Source organism: Amphiura filiformis, chromosome 11, assembly GCF_039555335.1.
Source record: "Amphiura filiformis chromosome 11, Afil_fr2py, whole genome shotgun sequence".
Classification (NCBI taxonomy): domain Eukaryota; kingdom Metazoa; phylum Echinodermata; class Ophiuroidea; order Amphilepidida; family Amphiuridae; genus Amphiura; species Amphiura filiformis.
In genome coordinates this window covers 43,730,438-43,747,299 of record NC_092638.1, presented here as the reverse complement: position 1 = coordinate 43,747,299, position 16,862 = coordinate 43,730,438, and the positions used below count along the sequence as shown (strand labels likewise).

General features: G+C 35.4%; 1 protein-coding gene across 1 annotated transcript in view; it reads right to left on the bottom strand.

Moving 5' to 3' along the window:
* The window catches only part of LOC140164876 (uncharacterized), a 71,487-nt gene that overhangs the window by 38,173 nt on the left and 16,452 nt on the right, over positions 1 to 16,862 (bottom strand). The window contains 4 exon segments of the mRNA XM_072188253.1: positions 6,005 to 6,058; positions 6,916 to 7,080; positions 13,743 to 13,928; positions 13,930 to 14,103. Coding sequence (XP_072044354.1) covers positions 6,005 to 6,058; positions 6,916 to 7,080; positions 13,743 to 13,928; positions 13,930 to 14,103 — 579 coding nt within the window.

Genomic DNA, 16,862 nt, shown 5'->3' with positions numbered 1-16,862 from the left:
CGCAATGCAAGAAGTTAATTTTTTGTTTGTTTAAGTAACTCAAACACGTACGATACCACAAGGCACTTTAGATAATTCTTACTTTCATCTCTTCTTTAGGTTATGGCATTCTCTTAGAATATTAAATACAAGCAGGCAACACACCACACATTAAAATCTTGGAGTCATGAACTGACTCTGGGGTCATTTTCATGCTTCACACGGCAAATATCATATCTCTTATGAAATCATACTATGAACAAAACCTGACGTGCCATAACACACAACATTACATGCTGGTTAAGAATGTTTCAAACAGTCAGGATTCAAATTTGGGGCACATATGGGTATGCAGAGTTCACTACCTGACTACCTGTGTTGCAAAAACATTATTTTTTCTGGGTGTGCTGTATTTAAAATGCTTAATTCAGAGTCCTTTATATTATCATGTATACTTATCACCATAATGTCATTAACTAACATTTACACAAGTCTTGAAATGCTAAATGTTGATAGTTGTTAAAATCATGATTCAATTCTACATTTCTTTTATAAAATTATGTTTCAAAATGCATAGATAAGCTTAAACTTTAGGGCCAATCATTCTTATAGTAACTTTAGAATAATCTATTATTTATCTTAGTGTAAATGATTTATCCACTTACTATTTATTTTATATTATGATACATAATTTTATATAAACTGAATACCTTTTACTCTGATAGTTTAATAATTTCCCTTATTAGAACTAATCTGATCATTATGTTTATTTTAAAATATTACTTAGCCTTATTATATGTAATAAATTATATTAGTAATAATGTTGATAAGTACTTAATTTAAGCCAAACTGTCAATCCAAACAATGTTCTAACATCATATCTGATTGGTTTGTGTTTCATTTTTCTTTGCAAACTGTGCATGCAATAACCAATGAGAGAAATGCTACTTTACAATTACTTAATATGACAGTTTAGCTTTGTACTCAACAAATTATTGTATCCTTAAAACTTTTGGTCAGTAAACAAGATGTTATTTTTTCCTGATCTTAAGCACAATTCTATTTTGAGAAACTGAAAATATGTTTTCTGATTACTTTAAAAGGGTATTCAAACTTGCCTCACCCTGAACATACTGAATAATGGAGGTAAGAACTTTCACAGGAAGAGCCTTCAGTATGTTGAAATTATGTTGAAGGCAGAAATGGTTTATTATAGATCAAAATTATTTCCACTTTAGTGCACTATTTCCTGCCAAAATCACTGTCAAAACATTCCCATGAATTGACCCTATACTATGATCAGCTCAGAATACGCAGAATTATTCCATTTTTGTTACTGAGCACATCAAAGGTCCAGTCTGTGTGCATCAGTCACACAGGCAATACGCAATTCACATAGTTGCTGCTACGCATAGTGGTGTGTAGGCCATTCTATATCAACCCAAGATGTCATGAGTTCTGCCTATTACGAGCTGATCATAGTATAGTAGTTTACAGCGAGCTAGCAAAGAAAATATCTTGCACTAATTCCAAGATCAGGATAAATAAACACTTGATATGACCAGGCTAACATAAAGAAAATACTAACTATTTTCAAAGGAAGACAAAAAAGTTGTAATAATACTAGGATGTAGTGTTAGGGGAGTTGCTCAGGAAAGCACCAGCCTCAAGACCTGATGGGTGTACACACTGACTGTTCAGTTTAGATCAATCTGGACTGAGCCAATCCAATTCAACCTGATGTGAAGCAATCCAGACCAGATACTAGAAGTGAGCAATGTGCGATGTGCACCATACACTACATGTTCATATAGCATGTACACACAATATTACCTAATCCGGCTCTGGATTGGATCCAAGTATTATGCACTGTGAAAAATGCAGGGGCACAAAGATGCAGATTGATCTATATCTATCAGTACCATGTATACACCCCATAGTCTATGACTCCTATATGATTCTGAGTCTACTTGACTTCCCCATTGCTGGTAGAATAAGAGCAAGCATTAGGATCAGGCTGTGTTTCTGATTACAGGAGGTATTACTGTGAGAGGTGCAAAAATGTAGAAACTATAAGCTGCTGATGCTTGTTTTCAATGCCCCTGATCAATGTATCCATTGAAGAAATCTCATTTCTATTTTTAAAGCTATTGGCTCTTGATTAGCTCATTTTCTCTTTGTTTACGACATATTTTGTTCTCTAGTAACTCTCTTCTTAGCACTTTTCTGTCCATGATTGGAATCAAGTTACATGACCCAATGGTAAGTAACTGACTCTTCATGCCAGATAATTTCAGAAGTTGACAAAGTAACTTTCATTTCAGTCAAGACAAGTCCAGATATCAGCTTGTATACTATACGTCCGAATGTCTTGCTGCAGTTGAGAGTCATTTAGGACAACGTTTTGGTTATTTAAGCTTACCCACCCAAAAACAAAATGCATCCAACACAAGAGAAACATGCCATGTTTTAAAAGTTTTCAGACAACAGATGTCGGTAATATCTAAGCATGCAATTTCCAAGAACAACTGGCAGCCATGTCAAGTCCTACATTATTGCACTCCACATAGGTTTGTGTGGATAGGATGAGTATAGAGCAGGACATGTGAATGTCTTTAGCATATGTTTGTTTGGTCATAGGATGGATCTGCATGATTTCCATAGCTATTATTACTATTATTTTTTGCATTATGAAGTTTTCTGATCTATATTTTGATCAAGCATTGATAAATCAGCACTTAGTCATGATGTCAGATGAGATGGGAACAAAAATTGATAACAGGAGGGGGTTCCTCTCAAACAAAACAACTCCAGAGTTGATATCATACTTGAATTTGTGAGTAGTGTAATGGTAGCTTTTTGTGTGACAAGATCAACTGAACAAAAAATAATTTCACTTCTTTGAAATTTTGATTGTTTTCCCCCACTGTGTTCAAGCCACTAAAAATAGTTGATCAAATCTCCCAAATGTAGGCTATTCAATCAATATGTCTACCTGTTCTACTCATGTGAGAGGGGAGTTCAGGTATCAACTCACATAGGCCTACTGCCAGTATAATGTATGAGCTATTAAATACCCAAACATCCCTGTTACTTAAGTGGAATAGGCAGGCATATTGATTGAACAGCCTATAGATAATTAAATCTTCAAATCATTACTTTTCTGGAGGATTGTTAACTTGAGAGGATGTTGTTATAAGTTGTTAGCAAGTATTGTTTTAAATTTTAATAACCACTTGAACGGCTCATCAGAGAGATTGTTTCGGAACTTAATAATTGAGGATAGAAGTAGAAGAATAAATAAATAACACTAATTATGTACTCAGTCATATCAATTATAAATAAATACATAGCTGTTTTTCAAGTCTATTATTTCATGTTTTTCTTTCATTATCATGCAGCATCAGCTTCAAAACTCATTCAGGGCTTCATTCAAATGCAAACACAGACTATTATATTCTTAGTTCATTCTATCATGCAGAGTTCATTATAGAACACAGGATAAGTTCAAAAGGGTGGGCAATATTAAAATGAATCTGTAGTGAAAATGTATCAAATTTGGCTTTTTCCCGTTTTTACAAAAACATGAATATATTCATGTGAATGCTTAGTATAAGAACTATTGTTACAAACAGTAATTTTTAAAGGGTGTGGACTTTGATCTGAACTCTGCCTCCAAGTATGAGAATATAATAGTTTGGTAGAAAACCGTGATAACCTCATCTGTCAAAGGCAAGTAGCAGCAATGCTACTGTACTACAAAGTGCTTAGAATATGAACTGTCAATTAGGAATTGGGATAACTTCAATCCACCAATGCACGGTTCATCCCTATCTTTGATGTTCATACACACACATAAAGGATAACTCTGGATTCTAGTCTTTCAAGATGAGGTTATCACAGCTGATTATCATTCAAGTCTGGGTTTAATCATCATCATCATCGGCATCGGCATCCTCCATGCTATAATGTCTAGTAACTCAAAAACTCTGTCTTCAAACACTCATACATGCGCTTGCAAGTATGCGCTTGCACAAACTAATGATTTTCATTGCTGGTGCCGAGAATCGACTCCGCAAATGTCCCGCGCCATTCTCAGTATCTCTTATTTACTTTCCGAGTTTTATCGGGTTAAACAAATTGATATAATATCGAGTCTGTCTGCAATATAACATGCTTTAAAGTGAACTTGCGATAAAAGGTGTACTATTATAGTAATGAAGGAGAGTGTAGTTATTGGATCACTGTGAAGGTATCATAAGGACAGAGAAAAGGCCAGGGCAATGCCACCTGAAATCCATACACCCCCTATGGAAGGCATGATGTTTATCTCCCACCAGCAGGTCTCAAATTCAAATGGAGTCACCCATTCAGGTAACCCAATTTGCAATTCACACTCCCTGTGTGGAAGATTATGGTCATATCTTCCATACAGGGTGTATGGATTTCAACTGGAATAGTCCAATTACAGTGACAGTGAGCAAAGTTGGTCCTTCAATGGCACAAAAGTTGATCTGATTTGCACTTGTTCCAGAAGTATATGCTATCATGTGAACCCCCTCCCATAACCGGCCTGTTGAAGAGGCCTCTTGCAACAAAATTCACTTCATGAATATTCATCATACTTTCCTTTGGCCATTATGTCATATTCACATCATGTTACATTCATGGAAGAAGGTTGTATGACCCATGTAATAATTGAAAGCATATACTGTCTTCTTTTACAGTTTCAGTTATTTTTCTCATGGGTTACATCCTTTTTGCATAAAGTTCACAATATGATGCAGCACAAGGCAAAGAATGTATATATACTAATAAACAAGTGAATTCAAAATATGTCATTCTGCCATAATAAGACACAAGTCTGCTAGAGACGGTTGTCTAGATTTAACTGGCTTGTGTAAATGCCAAGCTCTTTGTGAAATTGTTTGGATTGAAAATGAAGATTCCAAGTTTTGTGTGGTTTCTGCACACAGGCGCCATTGTCAAATAAGCACTGTTAAAATTATCTAAATAGGGCAAATAAATACCAATTTAATGCGATTTGTCACAATACAGAATGACACTTTTTCTGTTTATATGCCATTTAATATCATTTTGATGAGCACATTTTAAATTCTTAATGCCACTTAAATTAACTGATTTGTTTTGAAGGCATGATATTAATCTCCTTACAAATTCCAATAACGTTCAAAGTTTCATACTCCTGATCCAGCTATTCTAGTTTGAAATTCATACACCCAATATCGAAGACATAACCTTAATTTCCTACACAGGGAGTGTGAATTTCAAATGGGAGTCACTCATTCAGGTAATTAATGTCATGTCTTCAACAGGGGGTGTATAGATTCAGACTGGGATAGCCCAATAGAAATAGCAACTTCAAAATTCATGTTGATATACTTTCCATTGATATACATTGTTTGTCATTTCTGTTAAGATAAACATGAATTTGAATAATTTTGCAAAAATCTTGAATCTTTCATCAATTTGTTGTATAATAAAGACCCCTGGAGCGCTAAATGTTGCAGTGCTTGGTGACAGAGTTTTAGTGTTACTAGGTTAAATTTTACCTCCAGCTTAAAAATTCATGATCAAATACCAAAATAACAATAGCATAAAATCAGGAATGTTTTATTTTACATGCTTTTAAATTTTCATCTTCCTTTTTGAATATAAATGGAGCTAATCAAATTGTATAGAGAATTATCACATTTTATAATCTGAAATTCAATTTGAAATAACCATAAATCAAGCTGGAGACAAAATTCAACTTGGTTAAAGAAATAAAATCACACGATGCAAGTCATCCACATGCACTGAAAAAAATGTTATTCATATCAAAATCAAATTAAATCATATCACAATGCACGTATCAATTCCATGCTGTGTCATGCACATCATATATCATATATCAATCATAATATTATCATCATATTCATATTTTATCACATTATTTATTATATTCTTCATTAATTTATGTTAATTTATGTTAATGACATGCCACAAAGACATGCATGCTTACCTTTGAACCTCTTTCATTGAATATAATTTCAACATCTAAAATAGGACCAAATGTCTGAAAAATAAACCAAAGAAAATAAATAAGATTAATTCCAGTTCTTTGATTAGGAAATGAATACTTGCAACCAGTTTCAAACTACCATGAACATTGACATTACCCAAGACTGTACTTTTAAGCTTAAATAGTGCGCAAGCTTTGGTATCAATACTATCGTTTCATAGAATGCAATGTTTCATGCCATTTCTTCAGTAATTACCCCGTATGAAGCATCATTTGACTGTCACATCACAACACTTCTTATTAAAGATGGACATACTTTCTCTATAAAATGCCTTGGGACAAATACCAAATGAAATTTGTATTATTTTTTCTGAATAAATAATGCTTCAGGTGTGTTTCAACAAAGAAAACACATCTGTTGAAATTGGTGTCATTATTATTTGCTTTTAATCATCCTGGCTAATTTCCCAACGGCACTCTGGGTAATCAAAGGCTACAGTTAGCCTGAGTCCCTGATAAATGTACAAATATGAGCTCGATAACACTGTTTGTGGAAAGATCCATATAATTATTGATGCAGAAACTTAGTCTAATTATAAGGAATCCCATCTTGCTATTTATACTTCATTGCAAACTTGATTGAGCATGAAGCCAGTCATAATTACAGAACCAATTAAACTTCTTACGATAACTTTATAGCATCAAGCATTGACCAAATATTCCTTGACATTAATATCACACAAAGTCTGAATTGCATAATCTATTTAATAAATTTGAATGAAGTTCTACTATCATTTTCTTATATTTAGGGGATAAAAGATAAAAGCCCTTCATACTACCAGGCCACAAAAACAACAAATTAAGTAAGTAAAAACAGGACAAACACAGCAAAAATTAAGAAGAAAATTTACCCCAAACAACTGTCTAAGGTCAGGATCCCTAAACCTGAATGGGATATTAGATACATGGAGCCTCTTAGGTGATTCGCCTGGTTTTGATGGTGCTGTGGCTACTACGGGTTGACCCGCTACTTCTGTGCCGGGTTGCTGTGCTTGTGAGGTTGGTGGTGTGTCACCCTGAAAGAGAACAACAAAATCATGAAATTAATTGATTAATCAATCTAAACAGTCTTTATAAATATAAATCAGTTCAGTAATCAACTTCACTGATCCACCTGCATACAAACCTAGTCACTACCTTGCTTGCATACTGTGTACTCACTTTCTCAATCATTAAATGCACTTAATAACATGACAAAATATGTACACTTGTTTGCAAGCAAATTGTTTAAATGGATGTACACAACACATTACAATATCTATAGCTGCACCATACCTGTTGTAACCTACATTTTGATCAATAAAATGTGACACACTTTGCTTTGTTTTGGTCAATTTTACATACATTGAGAACCTGCATTAAGAGGACAATATAATCTAGGACATTTTCTGACCTATTCCTGATTAGCTGTGAGCCACTCAATCTAGTTAATGAAAATGTGACTTTTAGAAATAAACTTGCTGCTTGCAGGTCACACTGTATCTTTGATGTGTATCTATATGAACCTAAATTACAAGCAGATGATCAAATTCCCTAACAAAGAAAAACATATCATCATGATCATTTCCATCAGTCACCTTTGACCTTTGTGATCGTATTTCACCCTAACAAAGAGGTTAAAGAACTGTTTCAAATGTAAGATATTTTAATCACTCACATACATTTAAAAATATTCAATAACTGATTTTCCCCCTTTTAATGGATGTAATTGGTATGTGGACATTTTACATTCAAATTTGCATGATGAGTGTATTCAAGTGAGGAGAAATGTAGATCAACTCTACATCCCTTCAAATAAGTACAAATAAGCCTAGTTTCCATTCAGCCAAATAGTAACCCTTTAACAGAAATAGTGCACACAAGTCTGGCCGGCTCATCTGCCTTTCATCAGCAGCAGAGTAGCAGACCAGACACAGCATGCAGCCAAATATGGTCAAGATTTTATCATCACAAAACAGGCATGGATCCTCTTCATCTTGCTCATTTGTCAACATCTTTTATCTATCGTTTCTAAGGGGGTACCTGAAGGTGACTCCTTTTGTACAGGATGCTAATGTATTAACATTGTGTAATGAACATATGTTCACAATTCTCATCCTTTAATGGTGTGCTTTGTTTAAGCTTATATGCAAAGTAACATCTATAGCTTGCACTTTCAATTCAGTTGTATGGATTAGCAAGTTTAAAAGACAAACCGTTTTTACATACCATCATTACTTTCCGCTTTATAATTATATCTCAATACAAAATGCTCAATTACAAGCTATTTGGAATAATTGGATGTGTACTTAAGGACACTGCAAATTTATGGAGCCTATAATTAGTTAAATCTCTGCTATAATGTGACAATAAAGTGAATGATGCATTGAGACAATTATGCATTTAAGTAATATTTGAACCTTAAACTAAATACTGTTTACAATTTCATCAAACTATATGTACTTTGTTAATCACATATGTATCTATTTTAGTTTCATCCTTTTAATTTTGACAACTGATGAGTATGTCAAATGCGATGTTTAGCCTCTTTCCATACAAAATCACCCTTAATTTATTGATTAAAGAGCGAACATCCGGTACTAACTGATCGCAAAAATCCTGCTCAATAAATCTTCATTTAAAATTCTATGCTCGGAGGGCATGTCTTGATTACAACAATAAACCATCTGGTCAGCATTATTACGAAGCTCTTCGTTTATCTTCCATGACATCGCAATGAAGGTATGTATATGTATGCGACAAATTGTGCAAATCTGAGACGCGTCCTGTCGTTAAATGTGGGTTTAATGAAAATGAACAGGGGGATTTGTTCTTTTCTATATTTCACAATGTATTATACAAAGTATTCATTATTAATAGTTATAAAGCATAAGCAATCATGCAATCTTTCATGGGGAAAGGCCAGCCAGCAAAAAAATAGGACATAATTAATTGTAATTGTTGTAAATAATCGTAATAACAATAATATATGAATTACACATATATGGAAATTGGCAGCCCCAGCATTCCTCAATAGCAAGCCAAAGGCCTGGATAGGTTGATCAACTCTAAATTGTCAGTAATCAACTTGGCCATGTCATTTAGTAATATTTGAACACAAAAAATCCTTTTAGTTTTACCATCCTATGGACTATTCAGCAGGAGGAAAATGGCGGATAACCTCGGGTCAATAAAATGACATGTTAAAAATGGCAAGCTTTCAGGGAAATTAGACTTGTCTTTATGCACCTGTCTCTGTGAGTGGTCTGTGTTCATTTGCAGCCAGTATGCTTGATGATTGGGATGAATGGAGAAACTAGGCCATCGAAAATGGGTCCTGTTGACTAGTATTGAATGTAGTCATTTATGGCGGCGATGTATGGGCATAATTTTGTGTTTTTATTGGTAAGGCTATGTTTGCAAATAGGCCTATGTGATGAAATTTTCTTCTGAACATTCTCTTTCTTAAATAAATTACCCACCAATGATGCACAATGAAACCAGATTGCTCATCCTTCTCCTTATTTTGTTATATAGTGTGCACCTGTCATTTGAGTGACTCAGGTGTACAAATCCCAATATAGAATGATATAGAGTACAAGGTCAGCTGAGACCCTGTCAATTACAACTAATATCCCAAGCCAACAGGGTCACTTAAAATGAAATATAGATAGGCGCCTGATCAATGTTCCGAAGATTGAATTTGAATCACAAGAGCGAGCAAGAGAGAGAATAGAGAGAAATTTGCTGTCATAGTGCATGTTAGTAACCATTGGTTACTGGTTCAAGCCTGGGCTCATACACCTGTTCCGAATTTTGATATGCCACAGGCTTTGTATTGTGATCATTTCGATCAGTGGTTCGTAACAAAGAAAGCGTGAGCCAGTTGACCTAGCAACGGTCATATTATAACGTGCAATATGAAAGCAAATAGAGAGAAAAAGAAATTAATAAAGACAGACACACAGACACCCCCCCCCCCCAGACAGACAGAGAAAGACTAATGATGTCCTGACACATTCACAAGAGATAGGAGTTAGAAATGGATGGTAAAGTGTCATAGTATAATGGACCATTTTGCCAGGACTAATTTTTCATAATTTTCTCCATTACATAATTCTTTGATCATTCCTACCTGACCTTACAACATGATTTCACCCTTCACTGACAACTCTTTCCCTACTTCACAAATTAACCCTGCCTTTACATGGCATACAAATCACGGTGTCTGGTCAACACTAGCCAACCCATTGTATTCTGCACATCATTACAGCCAGTTAGCACTCGGGTGTAACAAGACTACTGCCAGCTCGGCCGGCCAGCCGGTAAGCACTCAAGAGAAAAGCAAAGCTGCCTAGACACGCTCTGAATTCAAGTTATCTTGTTTTGCAAGTTGATGCTATATTTAAAACCCTTCTGTGATTCTAAATTTCTACTTTTTACGGTTTTAAAAATGGCTTCTTTGACAAAGCATTTTAGCTGAAACCTTGTTGTTGCAAAAAATTGCAGTTGCTATTAAAAGAAAGTTATGTTAAATTTAATATTTATGTCAAGTTTTTCAATTAAAATAAATGAAATAAGCTCAATCAAATTTAGATTTGCAACCAACATGTAGTCATCACTGAAAGGTCCCGGATTTCATTTCATTTATATATATATATGTCTGTGAATGCAATCATAAATACTCAAAATATACCAAGACATTCGCATAAATCCTCTACCCAAAGAAAATTAAACTTAACAATCCGACCAATATGTTTATATCATTACTGCTTGCGTAGGGGTATATATTTAATCACAATCACCGTAAGCCGTATCTTTCGTTACCAATGCACATGGACTTTATTAATAGTAGGGTCTATGATGCCAGTAAACAAAGTGAGTCATGTGAGCCAAAATCAAATGGAAATAAAATGCCCGTCTTATTTAAATGTCTAATTTTTACGTTATATGATGCTGAAAAACACACTGCAATCCGACTCAGTCATATGTTTATTTCTGTCTTCAAAAACAGTTCAAATATAAAACATATTTCATTTCATTTTGGTTCTATTTTGACAACCCATGTCACCGACATGTGTCTTATTGGTCTCAATCACATCACATATCATATCTGTTCCATTCTACTAATTAATTGAAATTCAATCGTACCAAGTTTTCTTTCCACAGGATCCAATTTGTTTATCATATTCAATTCAAATTTTGTTCAATTTCCTAAGCTTACTGCATGGTTGGGCCTCCAGGGAGATTGCGATATATTGCCTAGTAATTTCCATGCCTATACCAGTACTAGTACTATCCAGCCCGCCTGGTATATCGGAGACTTTGCTTGTAGTAGAGATGAAAGAAATGGATTATTACATACGATTGGTTTCCGACATGTTCTATTTTTTTGCTGTAAACATCAGGCTTTTCCTATCAGACAATTGTTAAGAAATTAATTTGAAATTGCAATTGCAAAGAGTTTTCCTGGTAGACCATGATGATTGAAACAGTTTTTCCAAGTTGGTTGATTGACAATTCCGGCATACTAAACTATTCTTCAACATAAAGAAATTCAAAACAAAAGTTAAATTTCAAATTTAAGAGCAATAAATTGTGTTTCACCACCCCACCCCCCATTCTCACCTAGGCTCCTTTGTATTAAGTTAAAGCTTGTGTTTATCACAAAACATGGTTTCCCTTATTATATTTTCTCTGCCAAGCATTTGATTTCATAACAGTAACTCTCAGTTATTTGCTTTTACTGCACATATCCCATAAGTCTCCTTATCGTAGCCACTTCAAATCAATGTGCAGTGCATTATGGGTCCTTGTCCATAACCACAAGAGGGACCCATCCTACAGTGCAGGTGGTGATGTGTGACTACTAATTTCCCATTTCTTTAGCCTGGCCAGTCTTGGCTTGTATGTGGATATTATTTCACCGTGTCAATGCATTACGGACAAGATCAATTGAACAGAATATAATTTCCTCTTGTCTCAGGAGTCCATGATTCTGATTTTCAATATCTCGGCTATATAAATGTCCTTGGCACAGAGCATGACAACAATATTAACGTTTTGGAAATCGAAGAAACAGAATCTGGACAGTCGGCTTTATCTGGAACTGTAAAAATATATGCAGCACTTGGGGCAAGGGAACCGTGAGTGGTTCTTGCATTGCTCTATACAGATGTAGCCTGTTTTAATGCAATAGAGAGGCCTGAATTGAAAATCATATGGCATTCTTTTAGACTTCATGGTATGCGTTTCGTTCCTATCAGTTTCCTTTCACAATTTATAGGTATGGTGCCGGTCAAAATAAACTTGACAAGATTCTTGGCGCCTCAAAATTATTTTGGTATTGCGAGAGTTATCTTAGGATTGTTAACTTTGCATGGTCCATTTCCATTAGTTCTCTCTTCATCTTTACATAATTTTCCAAATCTCAATGCTTGTATACATATTGCACATTGGAAGAACTTTTATCCATAGGGTATTTCAATCAATAACATGTCCAAGCCATAAAGTAACTTTTTAGAAGGAATGTCTCATGAAATAATGCAAAATTTGTTGTGACAAGCTCACTATTTCCTCGCAAAAAAAATTTGGGTTATTTAGTATGGACATTAGTAAGCGCGTCCGTTCCATTATAAAATCGTGATACATATATCAGGCTAAGTATCCTAAGGGATCACTTAACCTTTTAGTACCAAATCAAAGGAGGAGGAATATAAGACACAGACATGGACAAAAGGAATGCATCTATCCAGCCAATACAAGATTGAAATGACTCCAAGGAACCAATGTGCTACTGCACCCTCAAGCTCCTAACGATCCATCAGTTCTTGCGTGGTCAATTTTAGAATTTTAAATATTCTCTGCGGATACACTTGAGCTACTTCAGCAAACTAAATTATTGACTTTATCATTTTTGAAGCAGCAAAATTATGCTTAATTGCTTACGAGTTTCAAGGATTTTAATCAATTTTACATCAAGATGTTTTAAAAAGTAGGTCAACAACCTTGTAGAGGTTACATACACACCCAGAACACCCAACTGTAGGTGTGATGGGTGTGTACAACAACCATGTGTGTTGGGTGGGTGAAGCACCAGATCTAGCTTATCAAGACACTGATCTGTTGCGTGGTTAATTCACCCTTTTCAGAAAACCACATATTGTGATTGAATCCCTGGTAATGTATCATTCATGCTCACATCTATATCTTGCATGTTGAATCTGGTTGAATGGTGAAGTTGTGCGCATCAGTGATACATTATCAGGAATACAATTGCAAAGGCTTTCGGGATTTTCTGAAAATGTGAATCAGCATTCTACCTGTCATGTCAATACAAGACGTACTCAAGCCCCATGTTATGAACTCACTCACCAAATACACACCTAATATTCTGTGTGTTTTATAGACGTGGATGCGTATGTGGATGCTTTAGTTCTGTTACTGATCAAGCGGAATTAGGACACACACCCAAGTGTGAAGCCATTAGTTACTCATGAGGCTGATGATTGTGTGCATGTACAATAGGCAGGACTAGGTGAATGAACGTGAATATGGTACGCACAATTTCATGTGATTGCACTTTAACCAATCAGCACTCCTGAATGGCACCAAATTGATATCACAAGTTCACGTACACATTGTTCACATTCATTGACCTAGTGTTGTCTATTGTATCACACACCCCTTATTAACCCACCTGTACAGGTAACACACTTACTGGTTGTTGCGGTATTAATGTTGGTTGTGTACCTGCTGCACCTGGTTGGTCGCTGGGGGGTTGCGCTAGTGCAATTCCAGCTTGCTCTGCTGTTGGTTGAGGTTGACTATATACTGATTGCGCTTCTTGTGGCTGTGTGTACGCAGGCGGCGTCTCTGCTTGTGTGTGTGGGGGCTGCTGCCGCTGCTGCTGCCGCCGCCGCAGCTGCAGGGTTTGTTACGTATGCTTGATGCGAGGTAACCACAGGTTGGTATGCTGTTTCTATGCCATTCTGTGGGAATTGGTGTTGGTAGGCGGCCGCTGTAAGCTGGTGCTGTCCCGCCATCTGGACGGCTGGGTGCTGCAATCAACAAAAACAAACAAAATGATAATTAACATTTTTGTCAATTCATGTGATAATGCAAGTTTTGATGAAAACAATAATAGAATGAACAGTAATGTCCCTCGATTGCTCCAAGTGACAAGTGAGAAACTTGGGCACAGAGGGCGCTTGATATACATGTAATACATGTCAGGCTTGTGTATTCCTGATTGTAATCTGCATATATATATCCTGTTTAATGTACAAAGTTATTATGTATGCAAAGTTATTATATTTTCTCCATGAATCCGTTCAATAGGATGATGTAAATCCACAATGTAAGATATAAGCTTATCCCTTATCATAAGCTTATCCCCTATCCTACATGTATTTCTATATATCATCCAGGACTATCCCTATCACCATTCATCTCTTATTATAGGATATAAGATTTTCAAATGCTCTACATTTGACTAGAATAATACACCCTGGTAATGCTTAACCACATAAGCCATGTTTCTAATGCCATACAGAATAGAATTGATATTCAGGATAATTTGACACAATAATACTCTTATTCTTCTTAGAGTTGGACACCCTGTAGCACATCAAATCTCTAAGCCAAAGTCCTCCATGCCCACACATGTACAGTATCATCCCTACATCCACAAAAATTACTCCTTTACTTGAAATATCCTCTACCCGGCAGCTAAAATACACTTAAAAAATATAGGGCTAATCATCACGCGCATGCATCTACAATAGCACAAAAGGCTTAACTAGCGAAATATCTGTTACGGAATAAAATGAGAAGCCATTGAGTCGCGGTGTGGCATTTAAATAGAGCAAGGACGTTCACCGCCACAAATCTGTGTCAAGAAAGATTTTTTTCACCTGTATTTCATGATGGTGAATGGCTACAGCAAGCCTGGTTCTGTCGTTTATTTGAATTTTAAATTAGTCAGTGGCTCCTATAAGTGATGGATCAATATGCTACCATGACCACAGGGAGCTTGGAAATTAGACTTAATAGTATGGAACAAATCATTATTCTAATCATTGTTATTTCAGGATTGACAAGATTTTTGTCTCTGTTAAACTATAACAAATTGTAATGTTTTCATGACATTTATTCTAGACACATTCAATAGGCATTTACATATGTAGTATTGATGCTGACAATAAAGTTATATCTTCATTTATAGTTTGTAAACTTTCTAGACATTTTGGAAGCAAGATAATATTTACTAAGAAAACACAAACCCTACCACTAACAACATTTGAACTAAGCTTACCAATTTTACATTAAAAAAACAAACAACAATGTATTCAAAACAAATACTACATTTTGTATTATACTAATGATATCCTCTCTGTGTTAAATACCTAATTGCACAACTTAAGATTCAACATGGCCGACTCCATTTCACATTTCAAGGAAGTAAGTAACAGCTTATTGTCATGACAACATGACCTCTACAGCAACCCTAGCATGACCTCATACTGCGTTTTACCACTGACCTCAGATGTACTCACCACGCCTGCCATCTGTCCAACTCAATTCACACCATAATAACATCTATATAATTGCACAAAGAACTAGAACTAGATTTTCCACCAAGAACAATTATCATTGTGGTACATCATTCTTGTCTCTCTCTCTCTTTCATAATGATCAATTAATTGTAATTGACAATTCAATAGATAATCAAGCATTGGTGAGGAAAAATATCCTCCTGATTTATTCCACCACAATCTTTCCAAAATAAAGCTTCTAAAATTGTCCTCATTATTCCAGCCCATAAACAAATTTATCTCCAACACAACCAATTTTCCTCAAATAGGAAATATATGCACAATTTAAGATGATCATTAAACTTCCATCCATAAAAGCGATTGAAGTGTTATTTACCATGTTTACTAAAAAATAAACAAATTTACATAAGACATTCTCCCAAGTGTCGATAACCTTAGTTAACAAATGAAGCAGCATCAGGTATAGATACCAATAATGACATACCAGCAGCATTACTTTGCCATATCACACGGCAGGGGCCTGTTGGTATATCCCAGCGGTTTGTGCACTATGTTTATCGTTTACACTCGCATCCCAATTAATCTACTTTTACCGCTCACACCTGAGGAAACCTTAATGACATGGTCTGTGCTGATTGTTTAATTCTTCAAATACTGTGTATCTCTTGTGTACGACTATGGAGCAATGTACTACACACTAAAATATCCTGCAACAGACATGGTTCAAAACTTGACATGTTTGTACCCAATTAACAGAAATAACAGGTACATATGGTCATAAACACTCCCATTTCTAGTGTTATTTTGATGAAACATTTGAATTGAAAGCATCCATAAGGTTAGGAAATAGTTTGTGCAAACTGGCATAGGTATGGATATAAAGGTGTAAATGAGGAATAAAGAAATGAGGCGGCAGTGAAAAAAGTACTATGCTAAAATTAGCCATGATTGGCAACATGCATTACAAATGGTTGGAATGGCATGTGGTGCTATTAGGTGACAAATTAGCTCGTACTCGTTAGCATGGTTAGCTGTCTGTCCAGTAAAATCGCTTCATGTTACGCTGGATGCTGTGTGTTTGGCATCTTATTGTGAACCAGAGATGACGAGAAGAAAGAGAGAAATGGCTCTGAAGAAGGCTGCTCTGAACTTAAACTTTTTTGGAGGACTAGTAAATGAATGAATGATTTGAACACCGGAATACCAATTTGCACACTGCCGATCATGTTTGGAAGTTGAAACACAATTTGTGAACACATGAA